The 18,201-nt window shown below is 32.1% G+C and overlaps 1 protein-coding gene across 2 annotated transcripts in view; it reads right to left on the reverse strand.

The window, feature by feature from the left end:
* SPINK5 (serine peptidase inhibitor, Kazal type 5) overlaps nucleotides 1–18,201 on the reverse strand; it is a 77,474-nt gene that overhangs the window by 47,132 nt on the left and 12,141 nt on the right. For both annotated transcript variants that reach the window (XM_003266606.4, XM_003266605.4), the window contains exons 5-9: nucleotides 8,290–8,417; nucleotides 6,241–6,304; nucleotides 5,217–5,344; nucleotides 3,623–3,686; nucleotides 368–495 (exon numbers count right to left, since the gene is read on the reverse strand). In XM_003266606.4, coding sequence (XP_003266654.2) covers nucleotides 368–495; nucleotides 3,623–3,686; nucleotides 5,217–5,344; nucleotides 6,241–6,304; nucleotides 8,290–8,417 — 512 coding nt within the window. The remainder of the gene's footprint in view (nucleotides 1–367; nucleotides 496–3,622; nucleotides 3,687–5,216; nucleotides 5,345–6,240; nucleotides 6,305–8,289; nucleotides 8,418–18,201) is intronic.

Below are 18,201 nucleotides of genomic sequence, written 5' to 3' on the forward strand. Positions count from 1 at the left end.
CAACACTGTTACTATGGGATAATTACTGAAGAAAAACAATCAAAGTCGTGATACCTGCTTTTACCCCCATTCTATACTAGAATTAGTTCACAAAGAGGTTCACATAGGTCACAGTCACAGGCGAATGTTAAGAAGTATGCTGTAAGTCAATATTTCAACTGGAAAATGGAATGCATTTCTCCTCAGAAATAGACAAACATCAGTAGTGCCTACTCAGTAGATGGCATTATGATTTGTGGAGTATATAAAACTGCTCAGATGGTTCTCAACCACAAGGCTTCCTTTCAAAGTTATTTTTACTCATCAGTCCAGTAAATCTCCACTTCCACCCTTTGAATCACTCTGAAAAAACCTCTTCTATACTCACAAAATTTCAGCACACAGGGCACATTTGTTGCCATGCATCCTGCCGTCAGGGCCACGGACTGGATCACTCTCCCGTGTACAAAAAAGTCTTCCATTTCTCACTTGTTTTTCATATTCCTTGCAAAAATCCTTTGAAAAGACAATTGTATTTATTTTACTTCATTTCATTTCAGGATATTTTATTTTTTGAGAAAGGATTTTGCTGTATTGCCCAGGGTGGATTGCAGGGGAATGATCATAGCTCACTGAAGCCTCTAACCTCTAGGCTCAGAGATCCTTCCACCTCAGCTTCCTAATTAAATGGGACTACAGACATGCACCACCACACCTGGCTAATTTTTTTCTTTTTTGGTAAAGACTGGATCTCATCATGTGGCCCAGGCTGGTCTTGAATTCCTTGGCTCAAGTAATCTTCCTGCCTTGGCCTCCCAAACTGTTGAAATTATAGGCGTGAACCAACACATCCAGCCAACAAGTAATTTTATTTACCACTTTTCTACTTTTTAATCCAGAAACTTTATAAGAGGTTTATTACCACAAAACATCAGGTCTAGAAGTTGGCAAATACATAAAACATATTAATGAGAATTACTAAGAAATAGTAATTATATTGTCAACTACTTGGCACTTGTATCTGTTATGTGGTATGTTTATTAAAAGATAAAAAAGAGCCTCAGAAAAAATAAGGCTGACCAAGAGTTTTCTTGGATTAAAACTAGGTATTTCTTTTTAACTTGCAAATCAACAGGGGTCAGGGGATATCTTTCATGAGGTTCCAGCACAACCACAACAAAATGCAGGAGCCAAATCACAAAAAAAAGAAAAAAAAATTGTGAGAAGATGAGATGTTTAAAAGTGACTTAATATGGATCAAGTCAAGAATAATCCAACTAAGTTTGTAAGTATAAAGAAACAAGATGTTATCCAACAGTGTTATGCTTACTTTAGTTAATTTTCTCTATGGATCTGTGGATAATTTTTGTATATTCTGCCTTCTTTATCCATAATAATTTCTGACATTGTAGAGAGTAAATCTAATTTCCTTTCACCCTCACCTTGGACAGATAGGTCATCAAGACTGATACTGATTTAGAAAAGCTAAAAAGGAGTGACTTCCCCCCGCAAAAAAAAATCCAAGAAAGATTTGTTTTCAGATTTCCTGATGCTTTGGTTCAATACTTTCAGGCTACTTTCTGTGTTTTGAAAACTCTACTGTGTGATGAGGGCTAAACTTTACAAAAAAAATGATACTCTAAGCTACTCTAGGCTTGGGGATCTCTATGTCATTAAACATTTTGTGGTGAGATATAGTACTATAATATGACCTACAAAAAATCCTAGTCTGTAACTTTCTTTTCAACTGTGTGAACTTCGTCATTCAATTTCAGGCAAGAAAACATGGGCATAAAGAGCATGGCTAGGAGGCAAATGACCTGGGCCCCTAGATTGTGCCTCTCACCCAACTGGGAGACCACACCAAAGTCCCTTCTCCTTTGAAACCACAATGTTACTACTTCTACAATGAGGTTTTTAGAACAGATGCTCTGTAGGACCTTTTCTAGATCTAGCATTCTTTGGTATTTAAAAAAAAAAAAATTCAAATTCCATTGGGATGCTTTAACAGAGAATCCTAATTTCTTCCTGTCAAGAAGATATTTATTTTTGGAGGAGCAATGGATGTGCTCCAAACCTCATGGTTGTTAACAATCTAGAAATAGAGAAGCAGAAGACAGTCACCTGATAATCATAGCATGGTATAAAAAATTAATGCTCAATGATTCTCATAAAAGAAACAATGATAATTTCAGTTTATAAGTTGTGATTCATCCAAGGAGATTCTGAAGAAACACTGTGTATGCAACCTAGTGACAAGTTAATTATAGGGAACATATTGAGCCATCACAATAAAGCAGTCCTATTCACACCATCATGCCCAGTGACCCCACCAAAACAATGACCCTAGCCACAGAGAGGAAGAGGGAAGTACAGAGATCTAATGAAAAACAAAGGAAAAGAACTCTCTGTGTTTATGAAGTAATAAAATGTTAACTATCACAGGATGACCCAAAGTTTTAGACTGAAATTTAACAACCACCACAAAAGAATTCCTTTTCAATCCTTGGCAAGTGTTGCATAAACTGTAGATGGTTCTGAATACTTAGTTTCCCTAAATGTAAACCTTTAATACTCTATTTAGGTTGAGAGCTTTGCTTCATTAAATAAGCATTATGAACTGAAGGGCTAGCTCTTGACTACCAAAAGGTGGGCTTGTTTCTTCCTTTAGGAAAACATAAGCCCTACCATCTGCAAAAAGGAGTGCACTTGTATTAGCACAAAAGTGTGCAGGATGTAGAATCACAGTCCAACAGGAAGGTAAAATTCAGGTCATTTATCCAACGTCTTTACTTTGCTGACAAGAAAATTAAGGCCCAGGATGATTATTTACTTAGTCTTCCACACCCAGAGCATGGCAAAACCAAGGCTAAAATTCAAGCGTTCTGACTTCTCAACAAAAGGTTAGCCATTTAGCAAAGAAACTGCTATCCCTCTCATTGAAAGTAGGTGATTTAAGAAATCCAGGCTGCATTACCTAAAGTGCTTATTCAAAACTTTTTATACTAGATTGAATAGTTAAATTATCAAGTAATTTCAAAAAAATAATTTTAAGGATATTTTTTAAAACACAATCTAAAAATCTGACTTTTTTTTTTTTTAAGCAGAACCAAGACCTTTATAAATGCAGGTTTTTCTGAACAGAATAATCACAATGGCAAAGTGAGTAACTTCAACTTGTGTCAATTTAATTACACATAAAATGCACTAGTGGATATAGTGTTTAAAACACTCTGTCACTATTTTAAAATTATTCCTGTTTAATTTATATTACATTGCCATTTTTAAACAATTTATTCAGAGTAAAATGGGTTTACACTAAACCAAAAAGAAGGCTGCTAGAAATTAAGCAGAATTTGGTTTATATAAACTTTCTATCTTATATCGTCTTTTGGGGGCTAGAGGACTGGAGAAACACAGGTGGAAATTGCACATTTTGGGCCTTAAGTAGGAAATGCTGTTATAAATCTGAATCTAATGATTAATATTCTAGGAATAGTCAATTTGGGGAATTTTGATATTAAGAAAAATATCCATATAATAATAAAAGACAATGACTTTATTTCATTACTCAAAGGTTTAGGCATAAATTTGTTAATATTTATGGCCACAAGAACAAAATTGTGTTGGTGAGTCATTTTACCTTTTCAGCATTTCGTCGAATTCTAGTTTCACCCTCTCGCTTGGCATTTTCAGCTTCTTTTAAACTGTTAAGAAAAGTAAACAGTCGGTCAGTTTATGACTCAATCATATTTTCAGTATCCTCAGTCCTGTGCTAAACACTTTCATATCCTCTGCTACGAATTGCTGAAAATGATTCACTTATAAGAGACAAGCATTTCCATCTTCAGTGCCTGAGCCAGAGAAATTGCCAAAGATAAGGAAAGAAAGACAGCAATAGTGGATCTGGGAAACTTGCTTTTTGTAAATTAGCTTTCTTGCCTATAGTAAGAAAGGGTGTGAAACTGACTCACTGACAGTCAATTAGAAGCTTTGTTCTGTAAAACTGAATGGGTGTGACACCTTGATTGACAAACAGAAGATTGTCAGGAAAATTCCCCTTAACAAGCAGAACCAAGAGCTTTAAAATAATGCTGTGAGGAGGGTGAAACCAAACTGAGCGTTTGAGGCATTGCCATCCACACCCTTAAGTATAACTTTGTATACCTTGTAAAGTATTTGTTTGCTTTCATGTAAAAGTACTAAGTTGTTAATGAAAGCTACATTTGAACTGAGCTTTAAGCCCTTTCACATCTATCATTTGATTAGCTTCTCATCCTGGAGATAGGTGTGGCTGTCTCAGTTCCAGAGGAAGAAGCCAGGAGTTAGAGAGGTCAAATTCCCCTTTTCGTATAATGCATAAAAAGAAAAAAAAAAAACCCACACAATTAGGGCAGATTTGAACACTGAGAGAACATGTCTCCTAGATAAGAAAGTGGAAATCAGGCTGCTTTCCTGTCTGGAAACCAGTTATCATCACCGTTTTGTAAACCTGATTGGACATGTCCTTGAATTCTACAAGGACTAACTGTAATTTTCAAAGGCAGGTGTGACATTTGATAGTTAAATCTCTGTCTTGATTTTAAAGTTCCAGTGATGTAAATATAGCCATTTAAGGCTTGCTGGCACATGAATTAGAGAGTCTAAACCTTGTTTAACAGCCAGAATGTGAAAGACTAATTAGATCTTATCCACATCTGCGTCTTTAATGCCCAAGTACTGCCAGGCACAGAGATAAAGATTAACCCAATAGTCCTTCCTTTTGTAATGATCCGCGTTCCACTTTTTAAGTTAATAAATAGATTCAGACACATGGCATTATTACTATTATTATTTTAATTAGCCTCACATTACTCAGGAAGGGTCTCTACATATGCCCAAATGAAGCAACGGATGTCAAACGACTGACCTAGATCATTCCATATGAAAGTGCTTTCTAAATTTTAAAATATTGTGCCTTATAAAACACTATTCATCTTCAAATTACTGTAATTTAAAAGAAATAAGAGTCTTGAATTTAATAACTAACATGACCACCTTATTCTCTCCTTTTAAGAAACTTCAATCAATGATAAGAAGAAAAAGAAAAGAAGCCTTTCTGTGAGAAAGGCTATTTCACATTGTAAAGACAAAGAATTGCACGCTTCATGAAAGGATTTTATCTCTCTGCAGAGTGATTCTCAGGACAGCAACCAAGTGCATCGTCATCAAGTCCACCTGGGGATGATGCTACTTACAACAGCTCAGCACACATCACACACTTATTGCCATGCGTCTTCCCATCAGGACCAAGAACAGGATCATTTTCCCTTGTGCATCCAAGTCTTCCATCTTTAACAAAGGGCCGAAAAGCACTGCATACATCCTGAAGAACAGGGAAAAGAACGTGAAACTTACCAAGATTGTAATGCTGACAACACTTGTTTTCAGAAATTTTATTGAACTCAGTCCTGCTGACATTGCTATGGGCCACTTAGAGCAGTACCAGCTGTGTAGATGTAGCTCAGTAAGTACTCTATAGTTCATGTGGTTAAATATAAAACTTTTTTACTTGTTTATTCATTTATTTAGTAAACAGATAACCTACTATGTGCCAGAACTCAGACAGAGCACAGTCCTTGCCATCAACTTGCTCCCAATCTCCTAGGTGATAAAAAGAGACATTTAAAATTGCATGATGCTAAATGACTTGGTGGAAGTAACCTTAGGTGCTCTGCAAGCTTATAAAAAGGGCATCAGACCTTGAAAATTAGGAAAATCATTCACTTGGAAAAAGACAAGTGTGACATGTATGAGATCCTTTCTTCCTTCCCCTCCCCTACCATCACAGGCCCACAAAATTGTATCATAGAAAAAAAAAATCTATTTAGTTCAAATCTCATTTTAGGTTAAGTAATTTGTCCAAGGTCTCCGAACAGCAAGTGACACTGCTGGGGTTTTAACTCAGGCTGAGTGACTGAAGTGTTGTGCCCTTTCTACTACACATGTAGTTTCCTTTTTATTTCTTCTTCTTCTTCTTTTTTTTTTTTTTATAGAAAGCAGAAATAGATTGAAAGTTCTAACCACCAAAGTAATCTGATCCAGTTTCAGAGACTATAATTAGCTTTTTCACATTAGTGGGCAGTACTGGGTATTCCATTTTACAGAAAGCAAGAATTACTTCCTTCCAAGGCTCCCACTTAAGAAGGAAGAGGAGAGCACCTACTTCCTATTTGAAGTTAGCCTCCCAGTATTTCCCATCACGCTGACATTTGACCTCACCTGCTCTGGATTACTGCTCTTACATTCCCCTTCACTTTTTACACCAATTTGGGACCCGGTTTTCCTAGAATCAAAAGTTAGTAGACACAGCAGATTAATATCACAGAACTTCGACCATTCAAACCTAATTGCTCTACATTGCATTGTCATTCTCCTTTGCTCCCGAAAACAGCTGCCGCATAGTATTATTTTAATACTTTTTCTAATAAAAGTCACTGTTTATAATTTGAAGTCAAAGAAATGTAGTTAACATGGAAGAGATGGTAAAGATTCAGACTTGTAAATACTATTTATAGAAATCTTTTTTTAACTTTTGTTTAGAGGAGGGATCCACTTCAGAAGACGGGGAAAAGTAAAGCTTGTAACTGGATAATAGATACCCCTCAGCCCCCAAGGAACTTTGTTGTTTTAAATAAACAAAGTCAAATTTGTATTATCTAACATCCCCCTATACTACTCTTTATTTGGGTTATGAAGGCAAGTATTTTATTTTTCATAGAAAGTACATAAAGTCTTGATAATTAATTTTGTTCAGTGTCGTAGACCTTTAAAGCATATCTGAAAACACAGAACCGCAAATGTAAGAGATATTTCCTAATTTGTAAAAAGTTAAAGCAGATTACAATGATAACATCTGTAAAACAATAAAAATTTAGTAAAAACAATATAAAGAAAAAAACTAAGTATTTAAAAGTGATAAGAAATAAGTTCTTTGAAAGGATATCAGCTGAGGGGCACTATAAAAGTCAAATTTTCAATTTTATTGTAGAGCCTCCTAGCAGCTAGAGCTGCTAGGAAAACAGCACAAGGAGAAGTATGATTCGCATCGCATAGTACAAAGAAATATACCAGAAATTAGGGGAGAGAAACTTTCACCTGGACCAGAGATTTAAAGATTTATAATGGGATTCCCCACATAAGACATAGTAAGAATTAAATATATAGCATGCTCATACTTATGCTACACAATATATATCTGATAAAAATCTGTGTGTTCTTCATACGTTTGTTCTCTGTTTCTCTATGTTGACCCTTGGTGAGAGTTGAGGACATAGTTTTAGAGTGAATTTCTGAAAATACCATCCTGCAAAGGATGGTAGTGTTTTAATGCAGTTTTATTTTGCCGAAAATATTTATTGCAAGGAGAGCTAAAGCTTGCAGGATCTCAAAAAGTGAATAATTATAATATCCCTCATTAGCCTATACAAACCTTGGTTTTCATATTTGCAAAATCTTAAGACCAGACAATTCAAGATTGAGATCACAAGCCAGAACCCGCCAAGCAGGTATGTCATCTTGTTGGTGAAGACAATTGATAACCAAATCTAGCATTGAGGGTAGAGAAAGAACAAAACAGAGACAAGATATAGGACAGTAAGATGCCTTAGCCATTTGGTAAATGTTGAGAGATGGGAAGAAATTTAATATTGCAAGTCCCAATTATCTAATATTACAAATTATTAAGCACTTAATAAACATAATTTGATAAGGAAATAATTCTCTGTGAAAAAGGGTATACACATAGATAAACAAATAGATGATAGATGCTGGATAGATAGAAGACAGATGTGTGTATGTATATATATGTATATATGTATGTATGTGTGTCTAAATAAATATATTCTATAATCTGTTATGTATTATAATCATATAATCTATATCTTATAGATTATAAAATAGTAAATCTGTATTTTATTATAATATTAAATCTGTTTTATTATATTAAAGCTATATTTTATTATACATTTTAAATATAAAATCTATAACATTTTATAGATTATGAACATATAATCTATAATCTCCCTATCCTGTCTACTTCGTAAAGTGATAACCATCTGATAAATCATACATAAAAGTGCTTTGTGAAATATAAAGTGTTACACTATACACCTTTGTCTTAAGAGTAGTAAAATAAGTGGTACTAATAATTTAGGAATGGCTAACTCCCACATAATGAATTGTTAGCTTAAAGACTGTAGGAAAAACTGTGTCGTGTAATTATAGAGAGAACATGTTTTAGGGAGAAAGCCTACTTCAGAGAATACTCACGCATTCTCAGCACACAGTGCACATCTGTTACCATATGTTTTCCCATCTGTGCCACAAACAGCTTCATAAAAATCGGGACAGATAAAATCCCCATCTCTTTCTCCTTTTTTAAAATCATCACAATTCAGCTGCAAAAGACATGATCAAGGAATGTCAAAATATAAGAAACAAAATAGTCCTTAGATGTATAAATAGATTAACATTTTAAGCCCACAATAATGTAAATTGCTGGAGAAGAAAAACATATCATGAAGGCTATAGTGAGCTAATAAATTTATGGGCAATAAAACATGATCCAAGAACAGAGATAAAATTAGATTTCAAAAGAAAGAATTTCAGTATTACTTCAGCCACTTGCTGTCTGGGTGAAGTAGGCCAAGTCACCGCTCTGAAACTTGGCATACTGTTCATCTGTCCAATCCTGCCTGCCTCCTCCACAGAGTAGTAGTGAGGCCCAGTAGATTATGGATATGAAAGCTCTAAGTAAACTATAAACTACAGTAAAGTTTTTATTATTATAGATTAGGATAGTAATTAAGAGCAGGATTGCTTGTTTCATATTTCTAAGTCTGCCACTTAAGCTATGGGACTTGGACAAGTTATTTAACACCTGTATGCTTTAGTGTCCTCATTTGCAAAATGGTTATAATTTTGTCAAACTCTCAGGACTATATATAGGGATTTAAATATGTTAATTCATGTATAGCACTTGGAACAGTGCCTGGCACAGAACCATTTATTGTTGTTGTTATTTTCAATGTTTTCTCTACTGACAAGCCAAGAGAACTAAACATCTTTTAGGTATGGCAGGAGAAAGCCCAAATCTCTATTCTAATAATGTGACATACACTTAGGAACAAACCTGATGGTAAAGAAAAACAAATGCACAAAGTAATAACTGAAGACTAGTGTTCAAGTCTCAGACTTGCCACCCACTCACTTCACCTCTTTGCACCTCACTTTCCTCATCAGAAAAATGGAAATTCACACCCTACCTACATTCCAGATTTGCAATAAGGATCAAGTGAATTCTTATGAAACATTATTTGGCAACTTATTATTGTGACATAACCTAGCTAAAAAAGATGTAGAGTTAACTTGACTTTAACTTTTACCTAAAACCAAATAATAAAACTGGATAATTTTTCTTTAGAATATCACATTGCAAAATACAATTTCATGTTATCATTGTCAAAATAAAGACATTTTAATGATAAATGTGAAACACTTAGAATGTAGACCTATGATGAATCAGTATGTCACACAATATAAAGAATAAAAGTAGGATACAGAAGATCAGGTTGAGAAACTCTTATCCAGAAGGAAAAGAACTGAAAATAGAAAAGAAAAGCTAAAGAACATACTCCACTATTCACATGTTTAGAAATAAGTTAGATTACAGAAAGTGCTTTCAAAAATAAACAGAAAAATACAGTAGTGACCAGAATGGGGACTATTTTAGATATAGTGGCAAAAAAATGTCTTTCTGCAAAGGTGACATTTGAGGTGACATGAGATTAATGAGGCTGTGTCAACCATTAAACATTTGAGGGAAGAACATTCTAGGCATAGAGAACGGCAATTGCAAAGGATTTGTGGTGGAAACTGGACTGTCCTTTTTAAGGAATGGACAAAAAGAAGGGAAATCTGACTGAAGCATAAAGAAAAAGCAGGATGCCTATTGGTTTTCTCTCAAAAATCATTCCTGAAGAAACTACAGAAGCATAGGGAAATTATAGATCAAAGTAATTAACTCAAAACAATCACTACTATCCCCCTTCACCAGAAAATCAACAGCAATGTACTAACTAGGTCACAGGTGTAGACAGGGGAATGACAGAGCAAGTCGAAAGGCCTGCTGGGAGATGATGAAAACAGGCGCAAGGATTTATGACTCCACCTCCTTCCCCTCCAAACCCCTAGGTGGTGGATCACAACCCACAGAAAACACCTCTTCCTAATGCTGACAATGCCTGAGATCTTACAGCTGGATTCCTGACCTGGTGAAGTGGCAGCAAGCTGGAGTGGAAAAGAGGAGACTCAGAACCTCCAGCACTGGGTCTTATCTCTTTTTCTATCCTTATGCTCACCAGAAGGGCTACAGATTGAAGATTGACATTGAACATTACCTAACTGAATTTAGCAGAAAAAATAAATACAGCCATTATGGAATATTACAATAAAAATATCTGTATATCTGACAAGTAAAAAATAGAATATACTAAACAACATGTATCAATTGAAGTAGAAATATTGGAATGGGTAGAAAAATATTTTATCAAGTCTAACTATGTTATGGAGAGATGAGAGAAGATATCTGCATAAACAAATGTAAAATAATAACAAGAAAGAAGTTATAAAGGAAGAACAAAGTAGAAATTCTGAATATGGAAAATATTCAAATGATAATAAATCTAGCAATATAAAGAATAAATATGTACAAATAAATAATGAACTTGTGAACCAGATGATCAGATCAAGGAATTCTCCTAGAAGGCAATGGAAATAAGAAACAATTTTTCTAAAAAAGGAAAAGCTAAAGAACATTTAAGAGAATTAGAAGTCTCCAAAAGAAGGAAATAAATATAGAAAGAAATATCTGAATAAAGGAACAATTTTCTATAATTAACAAAAAAAAAGAATAAAAGAGAAAAGCAATACGAATTTTAAGCTAAAATCAAGTTAATAACAAAATTGTATTTACAGAAAATATATGGAGAGTAGATTAATGTACATTTGGAGAGAAGACAAAGATATTGACAATAGACACAGATATTAGCAATAGAATAAATAATCAAAAGTATGGCTATTTGTTTAGGGATAGTCATAATAAGAACAAAAATAAATCACCACCCATAAAAAGCTAGAAAGAAGAAACTGCTAAGTATAGTAACTGAAACTATTTTAAAAATGAAAGAACCAAGTGTTACTATAACAGAAATAACAATAAATATAAATGTGCTAAACCTACAAATTGAGACAATTGGTAATTGGGTGTTTAAAAAAGAACCCATGTATTGAGAAAAATTAAAACGAAAAGTCATGCAAGTATCAAACCACTAAGGTAATAAAAACATACAAGACAAAAATGAAGAAGAAGAGAGCATATGCAGCAATATTAACACTTAAAAATTAGAATTGAGTCCAAAAATGTATCATAAGTGACAAAGGACAATATATGAAGTAAAAAATGACAAGAGCAAGAACAAGAAAGTATAACAATCATGAGCATATATTCACCTAATAATATAGACTTTAAATATGTCAAACAATAACAAATAGAATGTAATAGAATTAAATAAATCAATAACTGGAGTTAGAGATTTAAGCAAACACTTCTCAGAAATTTATATATTAAGTAAAAAAAAAAGAATCTTCAGCCATTAGATTTTTATAGACAACCACAACCAAGAAACAGAAAATAAACATTTTTTTAGAATATATAAAACATTCATAAAAGCAGAATATTTGTTAGGTCACAAAGTCTTAAGAAATAACAAATAATCAATACTACATCATTTATATTCTCTGACCAAAATTTAACAAAATTAAAAGCTAATATAAAATATTTAAAAGTCCCACATATTTGAAAATTAGATAATCTATTACTAAATAACATTGGGGTAGAGAAATTAAGAAGTGTTTGGAAAATAATGATAAACAGAAATACTTAAAGTATAAACCCTGAGATATATAATTATTAATATCTTTAAATATATTTGTCATAAATTTTTTAAAAATTAAATTTAAAGAATAAAGTATTCCTCAACCCCATTGTAAAATGAACAGGAACAAACATAAAGAAACAGGAATTAACACCATAGAAAACAGAAACAACAGAGTATATTATCAAACAACCTGATATAAAAGATTTCTAGTAGGACTGACCAAAGAGAAAAGTAATATGAAAAGTAAAAATATATGGAATGATAATTAAAAACCACCATATAAATATTGAGACATTAATATGATGAAAGCATTTTATCAGTATCAGTATGCTAATACATTTGGAAACCAAATTGGATATATGACTGCAAAAAAGTATAAGATAACTACATTTGTTACACAGGTCAATAAACATTAATCCAATTGATATATTGGTCTGAGATATTTCCACCCCAAAATAACTCAGTCCCAATAGCTTTATAATCTATTTTTATGAAGGTCTAGGTAACCTTGTATTAAATAATAGTAATGTACAAATCATTCCAAAGCAGTTACAACCATATAAACTGAAAAATAAAATTCTAAACAGCTTTATTGAGGTATTAGTTATATACTATAAAATTCACCCATTGAAAGTGATTCAATGATTTTTAGTAAGTGAATAGAGTTGTACAGCCATCATCAGAACCTGGTCTTAAAATAATTTCATCACCCTACGAGATTCCCCTGTGCTTGTGTACAGTATATCCAGCTCCCACCTCCAGCTTCAAGCAATCATTAAACTTTTTTCTGACTCTGTAAATTTGCCCTTTTTGGACATTTCATATAAATGGAATTATAAATATGTAATTGTTTAATTCTAGCTTCTTTCACTTTGCATAGTGTTTTTGAAGTTCATCCATATTGCAAAATTGTCAGTAGCACATCCCTTCTTATTGCTGAATAATATTTCATTGTATAAATATACTCCTTTTGTTTATCAATTCACCAGTGGACATTTGGACATTTGGATTGTTTTTAGTTTAGAACTATTAAAAACATTGTTGCTATAAATATTCACATGCCTGACTTTCTATGGACCTGTATTTTCACTTCACTGAATTCCTAAGACTGAATTTTCTGGATCACATGGTCAATCTGTTTAAAATTTTAAGAAGTTCTCAAACTGTGTTCCAATATGGCTGTAACCTTGTATATTACCCCGATCTATCTATACATGTTCCAGTTTCTCCAAACCCTTAACATTTTGTATTTTCTGTCTTTGTGATTATAATCATTCTAGTGGGTATGTGTAGTGATACCCCACTGTGGTTTTAATTAGTATTTGCCTAAAAAATAATGGTGTTGCGCATCTTGTTATATTCCCATTAGCCATTCATATATCTTTGGTGTAATATCTATACTTAATTGAGTTGTCTCCTTATAATCAGGTTGTAAGGGGTTTTTATATTTTGTGGATTTAAGTCCTTACCTGCTATATAAGTTGTGACTATTTTTCTCCCAGTCTATGACTTGCTTTTTCATTGACTTCTTGTTGTCATTTGAAGCACACAAATTTGCAATTTTTATAAATTTCAGTTTATTAATTTTGTATTCATGGATTATGCTTTTGGTTTTATATCTAAAGTCACTCTATCTACCCAAGTTCATGAATTTTTTCCTCCTATATTTTACTTGAGAAGCTTTATATATTTAGCTTTTACATTTAGTACCAAAATAAAATTTAAGTTAACTTTTGTGTATGGTATAAGATAAAACTCTGTTTTTTAAAATTAATTATATTCAATTTTCTCAGCATTACCTTGACATGTTGGTTAAATATTAACTGACAATAAAAATAAGTAATCTCAATTCTATTCCCCTAATCTTTATGCCTATCTTGAAATAACAGCACACTGTTATGATCACTATCGCATTATAACAAAATTTAAATTCAGTTACTGTTAAGTGTCTCAATATTTTTTATATAACTAGTAGGATCACCTGCTCTATTTCTACCAAAAAGAAAGCCTGACAAGATTTTGATTGGGAATATGTTTAATTTATCGATTAATATTGGGAGAATTGCCATCTCGACAATATTGAGTTTTCTCTTCTATGAACATGGACTATTTATCTCACTAGTTATTTGGATATTTCATTTTTCTCAGCACCATTTTATAGTTTTTATTGTATAAGTCTTGTACTCATTTTGTTAAATTCATTTCTACATTTTTTATGCTATCGTGAATGAAATTAATATTTTAATTTTCAAATTGTTCATTGCTAGCATATAGAAATACAATTTTGTATTATTAATCTTGCACACCGAAATCTTACTAATTTATTAGTTCTAGTAATTTTTCTTTTTGTGGATCCTTAGAACTTTTCATATATGGTATCATGTTTTGGAATTAAAGACAGTTGCTTCATTTCCAATAAAAAGTGTCTTTAATTAATTAATTAATTAATTTTGCCTTATACTGGCTGAGAACCTCCAGTACAATGTTGAATAGGAGTGGTGACAGTAAACCACCCTTTGCTTTCTTCCCAATCCTAAGGGCAAAGCATTCATTCTCTAACCATTAATTATAATGTTAGTTATAGGTTTTTCACAGACTTTCTTTATCAGACTGAAAAAGCTTACTTCTATTGATAATATTTGTGTGAGTTTTCATCTTGAATGAGTGCTGGATTTTAATAAGTGATTTTTCAACATCTATTAAGATAATCATATGGTTTTGCCCTTTATTCTGTGAATATTGTGTATTAGACTAAAGATTTTCTGTTCCTAAACCAACATTGCTTTCTTGGGATAATTCTTATTTGGTAATGATTTATTTTTTCATATTGCAGATCATTTGCCAGCCAGTGTCTTGCTAAGGATTTTTCTGTCTGTTTATGAGGAATATTTGTCAGTAGTTTTCTGCTTTTGTGATATCTTCTACATTTTGTATCAGAATAATGCTGGACTGATATAATTAGCTGTAAAGTGTCTCCTCTTCTTCCTGAATGAATCTGTAAAGAATTCATATTATTTCTCCTTTCAGTATGTAATGGAAATTGCCAATGAAGTCATCTGCTCTTGGGCATTTTTTTAAATGTAATTACTGATTCAATGTCTTTACTTATGCTGTAAGTCTATTATGATTTTCCATTTCTTCTTGGGTCAATTTTCAATAATTTGATTATTTCTAGGAATTTTGCTATTTCATCTAAGTTATTTAATGTGGTGGCATAATATTTTTCATAATATTCATCATAAGCCTTGTAGTTTCTCCAGGGCACATACTGATGTCTCCTGTTTCACTCTTGATTTTGGTAATGTTTGTCTTCTGTTCTTTTCTCGAAGGGAAAATAAAACTAAGGGTTTGTCAGGTTTGTTGATCTTTTCAAAGAACCAACATTGGTTTTATTAATTTTTTCTATTATTTGTATGTTTTGTGTTTTATTAATTTCTGCTCCAATCTTTATATGTTTCTTCTTCTGCTTGCTTTGGGTTTAGTTTGCTAAACTTTGTTTTCTAATCTTCTCAAGGTAGAGGCTTAAATTATTGAATCCTATCTCTTATTTCTGATTAAGCCATTTAAATCTCTAGAAAGTGCTTTAGACAAGTCCAGTAAGTCTTAAATTGTTGTCTTTTTGTTTTCATTCAATTCAAATTATTTTCCAATTTCTCTCAAGATTGTTTCTTTAACCCACCAATTATCCAGAAGCGTGTTGCCTAATTTCTAAAGATTTGGGGATTTTCATGATTCGTTTTCCTTGTTGGGTTTGAATTCAACTCTGTTGTGGTAAAAAAAAAAAAAAAATACTATATATTATTTTAATATATTAAAATTTATTATGTTTGTGTCTTAGTATGTAGTGTATCCTGAAAGTGTTCCTCTCTTGCTTTAAAATAATACATATTCTACAATCAACGGAGAAGCACTGTCTATATTTCAGTTTAGGTTGAATTAGTTGATAGTATTCTTCAAGTATTCTATTTGGTCATATTTAGTCTAACTGTTCTATCAGTATTTTGAGTATTGAAATTCCTAACGATTATTTTTGCATTCTTCATTTCTTTTCATTTCTTTTAATTATAGCATTTTTTGTTATATAAATTTGGAGCCTCTATTTGGTGTGTATACATTTATCATTGTTATATTTCTTAATGTATTGACACTTTTAAAGTGATAAAATATCCCTATTTGTCTCTAATAATGTCTTAATGTCTATTTTATCACATATTAATATAGCCAATCCTGCTTTCTTATGGTTAAACTTAACATGGTACCGATCTTTTATCATTTCAACTATTTGTGTCTTTGAATCTAAGGAGCACCTACAGGAGATAGCTTATAGTTCCTTTGTTATCATTTGACAATTTCTGCATTTTGATTGGGATGTTCAAACCATTTGTGTTTAATGTAATCACTTATATGGTTGTATTTACATTTCTATTTTTCTATTTGTTTTCAATATGCTTTTGTCTTTTTTTGCTTCCCTATTGTTCTACCACTATCTTGTTTTGGGTTAAATATTTCTAGTACACCTTTATAATTCCTTTGTTGATGTTATATATTAATTATATATGTTATTTTCTTAGTAGCTACTCTAGTAATTACAATATGCACCTTAATTTATTACAAACTACTTCAGAATAATACTGCATCCTGGTAAAATATAGAAACTTTGCCTTAATAAAGCTTTATTTTCTCTATCACCCTTTATGCTATTGTTGTCATATATATACATATATATATATATCTGATAAAACAGCATTATAATTGTTACCTTATATATTAAGATTGTTTTAAAAAGGCTAAGAGATTAACTTAATTTTCACTATTTCTGGTGCTTTTCATTTCTCTCGGTAGGTCCAAGCTACCATCTGGTAGTTATTTCCTTTCAGCTAAATGACCTCCTTCATTATTATTTTTAAAGTAGTTGTGTTAACAACAAAGTCTCTCAGATTTCTTTAGTACAGTAATATCTTTATTTTGTTTTAATTTTTGTGGGATAGTTTTAGAGAATATAGAATATTGCTTAATCTTTTTTTTCTTTCAGCATTCTGAACATGTCATTTTGCTGCCTTCCAGCCTTCATTATTTTAGATGAGGGGCCAGCTTTTAATTGTATACAGCCTGTATATAGGATGTGTCATTTTTCTCTTGCCACTTTCTAAATTTTCTCTTTGTTTTTTTTATTTCAACATTTTAATCATGATAAGCCACATGTGGATCTCTTCATATTTATCCTATTTGGGGTGTATTGAGTTTCTTAAATGTTAAAATTAATTTTTTTCCATCACATTTAAGGCATCTTAGGCCATTGTTTCTTCAAATAATTTTTGTATTCCTTTTTCTCTCACCTCTATTTCTGGTATTCCCGTTATGCATATGTTGGCTTTCTTGCTGGTGTTTCAAAAAGTGTATAATTTTGTTCATTTTTCTTCTCCATTGTCTGTCTCTGTATTTCCATTGTTAGTTTTTATTAAGCTTTCTTCAAGTTTGTTAATTCTTTTTTTTAAGGATTCACAAATCTGCTTTTGAGCCTCTCTATTGAACTTTTCATTTCAATTAGTGTGCTCTTCAACTCCAGAATTTTCATTGGGTCTTTTAAAAAATTGTTTCTATCTTTTCATTGAAAGTTTTTATTGGCTTATTCATTGTTATTATACTTTCTTGTGAACCCTCAAACATGATTTTTTTTAGTATCCTGAATACATTTTTAATAGTTGCTTCAAGTCTTTGTCTGCCAAATCTAACATCTGTACACAGTTAAAGACAAATTCCATTAATTTTTTTTCTTAAGTATGGGTTGTATATTCTTGTTACTTTGAAAATTTTATAACTTTTGGTGAAAACTGACATTTTTTTAACCTCACTAACCTGGATTATAAAAACTGAACATTTTGATTATAAAAACTGAATGTTTTAGATAATATAGGTACTCAGGTTTACAATTTTTTCTTTAAAAATTATTTTCACTGCTTTTTTATTCTTTTTTTGCTTCTGTGGCTGGATTAAGTCTTTGAAATCTTCTTCTCTCATTATTGCAGCTGCTGATGTGCTGCTAAGAAAATGATAGTTTTTATCATGGTTATATTTTAAGCCTGGCTTCCTATGTTTTTCCACTATGTTTTTGTAGTTTAGTGGTCAGCTAAGGATTTAACACAGTTTGTGTTCAAATACTTCAAGCTAACAATGCATTTACCCTCTCAGATAGACCTTTGTGTACAGGGGAGGGCGTGCAAAGTTCAGGCCACTTTTGCATCTA

Source organism: Nomascus leucogenys, chromosome 2 (assembly GCF_006542625.1).
Source record: "Nomascus leucogenys isolate Asia chromosome 2, Asia_NLE_v1, whole genome shotgun sequence".
NCBI classification, from domain to species: Eukaryota; Metazoa; Chordata; class Mammalia; order Primates; family Hylobatidae; genus Nomascus; species Nomascus leucogenys.